Source organism: Oncorhynchus masou, chromosome 30 (genome assembly GCF_036934945.1).
Source record: "Oncorhynchus masou masou isolate Uvic2021 chromosome 30, UVic_Omas_1.1, whole genome shotgun sequence".
Classification (NCBI taxonomy): domain Eukaryota; kingdom Metazoa; phylum Chordata; class Actinopteri; order Salmoniformes; family Salmonidae; genus Oncorhynchus; species Oncorhynchus masou.
The window spans coordinates 69,571,315-69,581,571 of record NC_088241.1 but is presented as its reverse complement, the minus strand read 5'-3'; the positions used below and the strand labels follow the sequence as shown (position 1 = coordinate 69,581,571).

The 10,257-nt window shown below is 43.8% G+C and overlaps 1 protein-coding gene across 1 annotated transcript; it reads left to right on the top strand.

The window, feature by feature from the left end:
- Positions 1-808: 808 nt before the first annotated feature.
- Positions 809-9,713, top strand: LOC135522957 (peptidase inhibitor 15-A-like). The gene is made up of 6 exons (XM_064949684.1): positions 809-982; positions 1,177-1,511; positions 4,876-4,994; positions 5,784-5,916; positions 6,840-6,955; positions 7,738-9,713. The coding sequence occupies exons 2-6, from the start codon at positions 1,233-1,235 to the stop codon at positions 7,871-7,873; spliced, it is 783 nt and encodes a 260-aa protein (XP_064805756.1). The 5' UTR covers positions 809-982; positions 1,177-1,232; the 3' UTR covers positions 7,874-9,713.
- The last annotated feature ends 544 nt before the right edge of the window (positions 9,714-10,257 follow it).

Here is a 10,257-nt window from a genome sequence, read left to right as displayed (position 1 = left end):
ATCGTATTAAAATCAAGAATTTCTCTCCACCACATGGTAAAATAAGTAGATTGTATGAAACAAGTTATGAAATAGCTAAATCTTTTCTCCGCCCAATTTCAAAAATGTGTTGGATTGCAGAAAACTTTATTTAAAACGGCAACATGTTCTCTACACCCCTTGGCAAAAAAATGTATTGAATTGCAGGAAATTTACTCTAAAACTTCAATGTGTTTCGCTCCACCGTCAAGAGTGGTGCCTCTACAATGTTTTGATCAAATGTTTACTCAGGGCTCCCAAAAGGCTATGGCCGGCTCTGACTGCTTGTGTATGTATGCAGACCCGCAAGCCACATGACGAGTTCAGATTTGCTATCAAAATTGCCCATCCCTGGCTCAATAACATTATTATTACATTGTAATAACCCACATGTAACAACTTTCATTCATCACATTTTCTCCGTGGAAATATCAGTGTATCAGTTACCTGTTGTCCCCCAGCTGTCTCTATTGCATCATGATCAAAATAACCGCTGTAGTCATCCTTAACCCACCCACCCTTCTCTGACCTGTATTGCGGGATTTTGCGGCTTTCTTCTCATAAGTTTTCGTTTACACTTTGTCCGGTGGGCCAAACGTAAAACAGATGTCTGTGATGAAGTGAAGCAAGCTCTCTCTGCCAGGAAGGGGATTCAAGAAAACCTAACATGACGTCTCTCTCCAAATGATGTTTTGTTTCAGGTGACAGGGAGGGACCAGGTCCCCACACCTTCGGACAGCTCGGCGTACTTCCTCCATCAACCGCTGTGATATATAAACCGAGCGCGTCCAACTGCAGCCGGAGTCCTCCTATAGTTTGGAAGGAGCTACTGGCAAGTCTCGTACTGCTGGAAGGAAGCGTCTCCCTGTCTCTCTCTGTCTCTCTCTTATCCACTATTCTAACTAGGACTTTGGAAGAGTGTCGCCTGGCAACACAGACACAAGATACAGCCGCAAAGTAGAAGGTAGGACCTTTCCAAAATCACGTAGTAGGATTTTATTTCTTCTGTTGTGACCGATATTTTTACTGCTGCATGTGTTTTTGTTATATTTTTGGGAATAGTTGAGTTTTTTGTTTTTTTTACAGACGTTTGTACTATTTGAAATACAGTTTGGCATAAATAGACTACTAGAATAATGTCTGTTCCTTTCATTTCAGATTAAATCAAGACAAGGGATAGCTTATATCCCGTCGCATATTTTAAAGAAGCAAATATGAATGCTCCGCACTTTGCCATGGACTTTCTGCTGTTGTGCATATCTTTCGGAGCAAGTGTCTTGGCAGCCAACTCTCCCACCGTGTCCCCGACGTTGCCAGACACCAATTTCACCGATCTTGGCGCAGCGTTCAGCTATGGAGAAGCAGACAGCGAGAATATTCCCCTGACCAGGAGGAAGCGTTATATATCCCAAAACGACATGCTTGCCATTCTTGATTACCACAATAAAGTAAGAGGGAAAGTTTTCCCTCCGGCGTCCAATATGGAGTACATGGTAAGTATTTATATCTTCAACTTTATCAATAAATTGCTCATTGATTTAATGATGAATTATCTTTCTTCCTTCCCTTCCTTCACTTGCTCTTCTAATTTGTAATACCGATATTGATGTTTATGCATTGATACATGGCCTACTTGTTAGATCAGTGGCCAGGGTTCTTATAAACTCCAGTCGACATGTCCCGGAGAAGCTGCTCTATTCCTTGATGTGTGTTGCTTAGTGACAGACGCTCACTGTCATGGTGACTGGTGATGTGTGATAGGTTGATGTGAATCGAGGTTCCCCCAGATGCACCCTATTCCCTATGTAGTGCACAGGCCATATGGCTCTGGTCAAAAGTAGTTGCAGTATATAGGGAATAGGGGTCTACTTGGAATGGAGCCCATGTGTAGTTCAGAGCAGGATGCTCAGTGACAAATATCTCCTCTGGCCCCCTCTCTGACCCCCTCTCTGGCCATGACCCAGCCGTTGAGCACATTTCAGCGTACAGGACCACCTACAGCCTCGCTGGGAGAGGGGTCACGTTTTAGAGAGGTCTTGCTGACTGGGGGGAAAACATTAAGTGCTAAAGTACTCCTCAATGCTAGTACCTAGTAAGATCACCTCAGGTTAAGTCCTGAATGGAATACTATGGGCCCTGGTCAAACGTAGTGCCTCGACATAAGAAATAGGGTGCCGTTTGTGATCCAAGTGTCCATGTAGTGGTGTAATGGGTTTGGTTGGAGTTGTTCATGACTGAGTGATGAATGGGTTTAAACACACGGTAGCTGGTCGCCGGTAGCCGGTTGAATTCCCTGGACAATGTTCCAGTTTAGAGGCTTTATGTCCTTAAACGATGGCTGTAAGAGAGACGAGCTCCAGTTGCGTGTTGCAGATGCAGAGAAGAGTGCATTGTTCCAAGTAGAGGCTGCTGTAAAAAGGCTATGATAAAACCAACTATTGACAGTGCATCGCTCTGAGTCAGTTGCATAGCTATCATAGGAGGATGATGGCTGGCAACGTCAAGCACACAGTGGGAGAGTTGGCAGTCAATACACTTAACGTCTATGGCAAAGTGCAGAACATTCAATGTTTTGCTTTAAAAAAAAATATGTGACGGGATGTAGGCTGTCACTCGTCTTGATTTAATCTGAAATGAAAAAATACAAGAACAGACATTACTCTAGTAGTTTATTTTTTCGGTGTTCCAATTTAAATCTAGTTCTACCATCTAGGAGGTTGAACCACGTGAGAGAGAGAGTGGTACAATAATCTAGGAGGTTGAACCACGTGAGAGAGAGAGAGAGAGAGAGTGTGGCACTATAATCTAGGAGGTTGAACCACGTGAGAGAGAGTGGTACTATAATCTAGGAGGTTAAACCACGTGAGAGAGAGAGTGGTACTATAATCTAGGAGGTTAAACCACGTGTGAGAGAGAGTGGTACTATAATCTAGGAGGTGGAACCACGTGAGACAGAGAGAGAGAGAGAGGGTGGCACTATAATCTAGGAGGTTGAACCACGTGAGAGAGAGAGTGGTACAATAATCTAGGAGGTTGAACCACGTGAGAGAGAGAGAGAGAGAGAGTGTGGCACTATAATCTAGGAGGTTGAACCACGAGAGAGAGAGTAGTACTATAAACTATAATCTAGGAGGTTGAACCACGAGAGAGTGAGAGAGAGAGTGTGGCACTATAATCTAGGAGGTTGTCTCGACTTCACCCTGATCCAATTCTGTTTCAGCAGTTCTGTTGACTAACCGAAGACAGCACGTGTCACTGTTGCATCATGGAACATTGTTGTGTTGGAGTACCAAGAACACAGCAGAACAGTTTCACGTGAATTAAACGTTTCAAAGAGATCATAGATAGCCAGCTGCAGACAAATTCGTTTTCTTAAACACATTTTCTCAATATGTGGGAACAGGGAGAATAGACAAGGCTTTAACGTGTGGGAACAGGGAGAATAGACAAGGCTTTGACGTGTGGGAACAGGGAGAATAGACAAGGCTTTAACGTGTGGGAACAGGGAGAATAGACAAGGCTTTAACGTGTGGGAACAGGGAGAATAGACAAGGCTTTAACGTGTGGGAACAGGGAGAATAGACAAGGCTTTAACGTATGGGAACAGGGAGAATAGACAAGGCTTTAACGTATGGGAACAGGGAGAATAGACAAGGCTTTAACGTGTGGGAACAGGGAGAATAGACAAGGCTTTAACGTGTGGGAACAGGGAGAATAGACAAGGCTTTAACGTGTGGGAACAGGGAGAATAGACAAGGCTTTAACGTGTGGGAACAGGGAGAATAGACAAGGCTTTAACGTGTGGGAACAGGGAGAATAGACAAGGCTTTAACGTGTGGGAACAGGGAGAATAGACAAGGCTTTAACGTGTGGGAACAGGGAGAATAGACAAGGCTTTAACGTAAGGGAACAGGGAGAGTAGACAAGGCTTTAACGTATGGGAACAGGGAGAATAGACAAGGCTTTAACGTGTGGGAACAGGGAGAATAGACAAGGCTTTAACGTATGGGAACAGGGAGAATAGACAAGGCTTTAACGTATGGGAACAGGGAGAATATACAAGGCTTTAACGTATGGGAACAGGGAGAATATACAAGGCTTTAACGTATGGGAACAGGGAGAATAGACAAGGCTTTAACGTGTGGGAACAGGGAGAATAGACAAGGCTTTAACGTGTGGGAACAGGGAGAATAGACAAGGCTTTAACGTGTGGGAACAGGGAGAATAGACAAGGCTTTAACGTGTGGGAACAGGGAGAATATACAAGGCTTTAACGTGTGGGAACAGGGAGAATAGACAAGGCTTTAACGTGTGGGAACAGGGAGAATATACAAGGCTTTGACGTAAGGGAACAGGGAGAATAGACAAGGCTTTAACGTGTGGGAACAGGGAGAATATACAAGGCTTTGACGTAAGGGAACAGGGAGAATATACAAGGCTTTGACGTAAGGGAACAGGGAGAATAGACAAGGCTTTAACGTGTGGGAACAGGGAGAAAAGACAAGGCTTTAACGTATGGGAACAGGGAGAATAGACAAGGCTTTAACGTGTGGGAACAGGGAGAATAGACAAGGCTTTGTGTGTATATTTTAGCTTAGTCATGTCCACAGTTCAGTCCATGTGACTCATGATCTCATGTTTCTCATGTTCCCTGTGTGTGTGTGTGTGTGTGTGTGTGTGTGTGTGTGTGTGTGTGTGTGCGTGCGTGTGTGTGTGTGTGTGTGTGTGTGTGTGTGTGTGTGTGTGTGTGTGTGTGTGTGTGTGTGTGTGTGTGTGTGCGTGCGTGTGTGTGTGTGTGTGTGTGTGTGTGTGTGTGGGTGTGTGTGTGTGTGTGTGTGTGTGTGTGTGTGTGTGTAGTCGTGGGACGAGACCCTGTCTAAGTCAGCTGAGGACTGGGCCCACGCGTGTCTGTGGGAGCACGGACCTCGACACCTCCTCAGGTTCCTGGGCCAGAACCTCTCTGTCAGGACTGGACGGTGAGTCACCTCTGAACTTTGACCTCTCACTGTTGACCCTAGATGCTGACCACATGTCAGTTTGGTGTTCAACCCTCTAAAGGTTCAGGATCTGGGAGAAGGGAAACTGGTCCTGGAACTGTCTCCAATGGTTTCTTTTGTTGATGACCCAGTCTGCTTCCTAAATGTCCTGACCCAGTCTGCCAGTCTGCTTCCTAAATGTCCTGACCCAGTCTGCTTCCTAAATGTCCTGACCCAGTATGCCAGTCTGCTTCCTAAATGTCCTGACCCAGTCTGCCAGTCTGCTTCCTAAATGTCCTGACCCAGTCTGCTTCCTAAATGTCCTGACCCAGTATGCCAGTCTGCTTCCTAAATGTCCTGACCCAGTCTGCTTCCTAAATGTCCTGACCCAGTCTGCTTCCTAAATGTCCTGACCCAGTCTGCCAGTCTGCTTCCTAAATGTCCTGACCCAGTCTGCTTCCTAAATGTCCTGACCCAGTCTGCTTCCTAAATGTCCTGACCCAGTCTGCTCCCTAAATGCCCCTATTCATTATGTAGTGTCCTCTGTTTGACCAGAGCTCCAAGGGGGGGGGGGAGTGCATAGGGAATAGAATGCCATTTGGGACATGGAGCATGTCTCCAGCTGCGACCCACAAGACCGGCCCCTGGCTGAGTGAATGACCTGACGTTGGGGAAACATTGCCTTAGTCTTTGACTCGTATCTTTTGCCACCAATTAGAGATAATAACTTTTTTAGTTACGGATCTACTCTCTGTACTCATCTGAGCGTCTGCTTGTCTCTGTCCTCAGCTACCGCTCTATTCTCCAGTTAGTGAAGCCCTGGCATGATGAAGTGAAGGACTACGTGTTCCCTTACCCCCAGGACTGCAACCCCAGGTGCCCCCTGAAATGCTACGGACCCATGTGTACACATTATACACAGGTAGGAAGACACAAGGACCTTGTCATTCTGGGCGGAGTCATAACTTGGTTTAACCCAGTGCGGTCAATATTCGATTGATATTAATGTCTGTGTCACTCGTGCATCTCTTTATTTATTTTATTTCACCTTTATTTAACCAGGTATTTAACCTCATTTGCAACTGCTACTGCTGTGGCAGCAGGGTGGCCTAGTGGTTAGAGGGTTGGACTAGTAACCAGAAGGTTGCAAGTTCAAACCGACAAGGTACAAATGTGTCTTTCTTCCCCTGAACAGGCAGTTAACCCACTGTTCCTTGGCCATCATTGAAAATAAGAAATTGTTCTTAACTGACTTACCTAGTTAAATAAAGATTATTTTTTTTAAAGTTCCAATGCAGATGTTTTTTTTTTAATCTCCATATCAAATAAATAATTTCTGTTTTACCCTACTTTGTTTGTTTTCAATTTAAATGGTCAAAAATAAACAAAAATAGCTTCTTAGCAAAGGACAATTTCTCAAGCAAGAATTTTGCTAGGACTGTCTGTGAGTGGAAAACCGAAAAATGAGCTGTTATTGGCAGAGAGGTTTGGAACTCTCTTTCTCATTGGTCTATTAACTCATTTACCTCCTGGTGATGTCACAGTGGAAAGCCAAAAACTCCACCCAGCAAAACACGCTGAAATTTCAGGAGGTCTTTTCAAACAGCTCTTACACTGAAAGAGCATTATCATCATTTTAGGAGGTCTTTTCAAACAGCTCTTACACTGAAAGAGCATTATCATCATTATCACAACTTCTCAGTATTCTTCTAACATCATAGTGTGTAAATATATATATAATAGACACAGGAAAATCCCGTTTCCTGACTGCACTGGGCCTATGTAACTGTTTTAAATGATCTTTACATAACGATGATCCCTACTGTGGTCTCTCTTACTTTACAGATGGTTTGGGCCACAACAAACAAAGTCGGGTGTGCTGTACATACATGTCACAATATGAACGTGTGGGGGAACGTGTGGAAACAGGCAACATACTTAGTGTGCAACTATTCATCCAAGTAAGTAGACAGAATTAATATCCTCATTCTGGCGTCACCCCTTTGACATTTCAGCAATAAGGAACACGGTACCTTTGAGAAAAGGTATTTGCTTTCTGTTGTCCTATTGTCTTTAACAATGGCGTACTGTACCTTGGTTTCCGAGCCGATACTCAACCTGCTGTTGGCAACAGTGCGGTTCGCCTCCATCCATCGGAGCTTTAGCAAACACACGGATAAATGCGTTGGCCGCCATGTTGCTGTGGTTGCCTAGCGACTCAGACATACCGCACACAAGGCCGTGTACCTACAGGTACCAGCTACATTCCAAATGCTCCACAGCCTCACCAGAATTACAGAATAATTAATTCCTTAATTCCGGAATAAAAGGCGAGCGTTTCGTAACCATTGGGCAACTTGTGACTCAGTCCTTTTCTTCTCTTTTGGCTGGGGGATAATACAACCAGCACTGTGGTGACCTGTTTTAACTCACTAATGGAGGATTTGGCTTCCACACGGTATAATGTTGGTGACTAAGCAGCAGTTTTAGCAATGATTCCTTTTTACTCGAGATAAATACGTTCCCCCACAGGTACAATGGTGCCCACTATCAACGTAGCTACTGACAGTCTTACTGAAAATGACGTCATCCACACTCTGCTATTGGCTAGCTTATACATACCCTAATTACATTCCTCTATAAGATAGTTATCCGCTAGTTATGTAGCGTTTATGCTAACCCAAACCTACAGACCACTATGTACCAATGTTAACTGTGTGTCTGTCTGTCTTGTGTTTTCCAGGGGGAACTGGATCGGAGAGGCACCCTACAAAATAGGCGTCCCGTGCTCCGCCTGTCCCCCGAGCTACGGAGGCTCCTGTTCCAACAACATGTGCTTCCCAGCCCTCAACACAAACTATCTGCAGTGGTTCAAATAGAGTCTCTGTCCAGGCTGCGTCCCAAATCACAGCCTATTCTCTATGTAGCCCTATGGGCCATGGTGTAAAGTAGTGCACTACATAGGGAATAGGGGGCCAGCCCTAGTCTAAAGTAGTGCACTACATAGGGAATAGGGTACCATTTGGGACGAAGACTAACACCAAGCTAACATCTTGACCCCCGACCCCACAGAGACTTTCCCCCCTGAAGGATTTGTACAACAGTCCTGAAAACATGCTATTTTTGTATATATATGGGCTTATTTACGTTGGAAGGCTGCACATTTATTTTTTTTATAATTATGTGTACATAGAATGTATATTAATGTTTTACGTTGTAACTAGAACTTGTGTTTTTATACGATTATCCTATGATGAATTGGATTGATTGATTGATTGATTGATTGATAGGAAGATAATTTATCTTGTGAACGATGTTTAATAACAGATATGGTGCAAATACTGTTTCAGTATTACAGTATTATGGTCATTGGCCATAGGAAGTGGAAGTGGATACTCATGGACACACCGCCTCACAATGGTCCAATGGAGACAACTGGAGACACCTTGTCATTTCTGGAGACAGGTTATTGACATGGCAACGCTAGCAACAACAACAACAAAAAGTGATTGCTAACTAACTGTAAACACCTTTAGCTGGCTAGCTAATTATCTTGGCTAACTTGTGGAGCAAAACAATTCACTTATTTATCATTAATTAGCCACTGTAAATATATTTGCTAGAAAATGCTACGCTGTCTCCTAACCTGCGAGGTGTGTCCAGGAACGTTTACGTTTGGCAATTTTATGACACCTCCACATCCAGACGTAGTACGTGGTTCAGATGCATTTTGACGTCTGAGGTAAAGACAAAGTAACACAGTGCTGGCTGCTAATTTCAAATCAATTAAATGGTGCTGAACACAGAGCACTATTCAGCTCTCAATGGTGCTGAACACAGAGCACTATTCAGCTCTCAATGGTGCTGTACACACAGAGCACTATTCAGCTCTCAATGGTGCTGAACACAGAGCACTATTCAGCTCTCAATGGTGCTGAACACAGAGCACTATTCAGCTCTCAATGGTGCTGTACACACAGAGCACTATTCAGCTCTCAATGGTGCTGAACACAGAGCACTATTCAGCTCTCAATGGTGCTGTACACACAGAGCACTATTCAGCTCTCAATGGTGCTGAACACAGAGCACTATTCAGCTCTCAATGGTGCTGTACACACAGAGCACTATTCAGCTCTCAATGGTGCTAAACACACAGAGCACTATTCAGCTCTCAATGAAGCTAAACACACAGAGCACTATTCAGCTCTCAATGGTGCTGAACACACAGAGCACTATTCATCTCTCAATGAAGCTAAACACACAGAGCACTATTCATCTCTCAATGAAGCTAAACACACAGAGCACTATTCAGCTCTCAATGGTGCTGAACACACAGAGCACTATTCAGCTCTCAATGGTGCTGAACACACAGAGCACTATTCAGCTCTCAATGGTGCTGAACACACAGAGCACTATACATTCCACACATCATTCTCTAGCATTTTACACAGTAGGTTCAGTGAAATGTGTATACCACGACAGATTGGACTACCAATGTGTTTGGGCGTATGGCATGATACTGTCGGCATACTGTGTTCAGTAGACATCTTCATGTCTGCCTTAATAAGTGTTTACCAACTGTATGTACATAGATAAACCCTCACACTCTGACTATTAATATCCTTATACTACATTCATACTGAAAGTTATTCTTTTTTTTATACGGCATAAGTATTTCACTGAAGGAGTTTTTTTAATATATTTTTTAAATGAACTGTAAATAAATATGTAAAGGAATTATGTCCGTGCACACTGGTTTTCATTAAGATCATCTCATGTGTTTTAATGTAGTGTGGTCGGTATGGGAATGTAGTGTGGTTGATGTGGTCATGTAGTGTGGTCGGTATGGGAATGTAGTGTGGTTGATGTGGTCATGTAGTGTGGTTGGTATGGGAATGTAGTGTGGTCGGTATGGGAATGTAGTGTGGTTGATGTGGTCATGTAGTGTGGTCGGTATGGGAATGTAGTGTGATCGGTATGGTAATTAACAGTGGTTGGTATGGTAATGTAGTGTAGTGTGGTCGGTATGGTATTGTAATGTGGTTGGTATGGTAATGTAGTGTGGTCGGTATGGTATTGTAATGTGGTTGGTATGGTAATGTAGAGTGGTTGGTGTGGTCATTTAGTGTGGTTGGTTGGGTAATGTAGTGTGGTTTGCATGGTAATGTAGTTTGGTTGGTATGGTAATGTAGAGTGGTTGGTATGGTAATTAACAGTGATTGGTATGGTAATGTAGAGTGGTTGGTATGGTAATTAACAGTGG

Coding starts and splice junctions, on each gene's coding strand:
- LOC135522957 (XM_064949684.1), top strand. CDS start 1,233: ATGAATGCTCCGCACTTTGCCATGGACTTTCTGCTGTTGTGCATATCT. Junction 5,917..6,839: donor TGTGTACACATTATACACAG/GTAGGAAGACAC, acceptor CTTACTTTACAG/ATGGTTTGGGCCACAACAAA. Junction 6,956..7,737: donor GTGTGCAACTATTCATCCAA/GTAAGTAGACAG, acceptor TGTGTTTTCCAG/GGGGAACTGGATCGGAGAGG.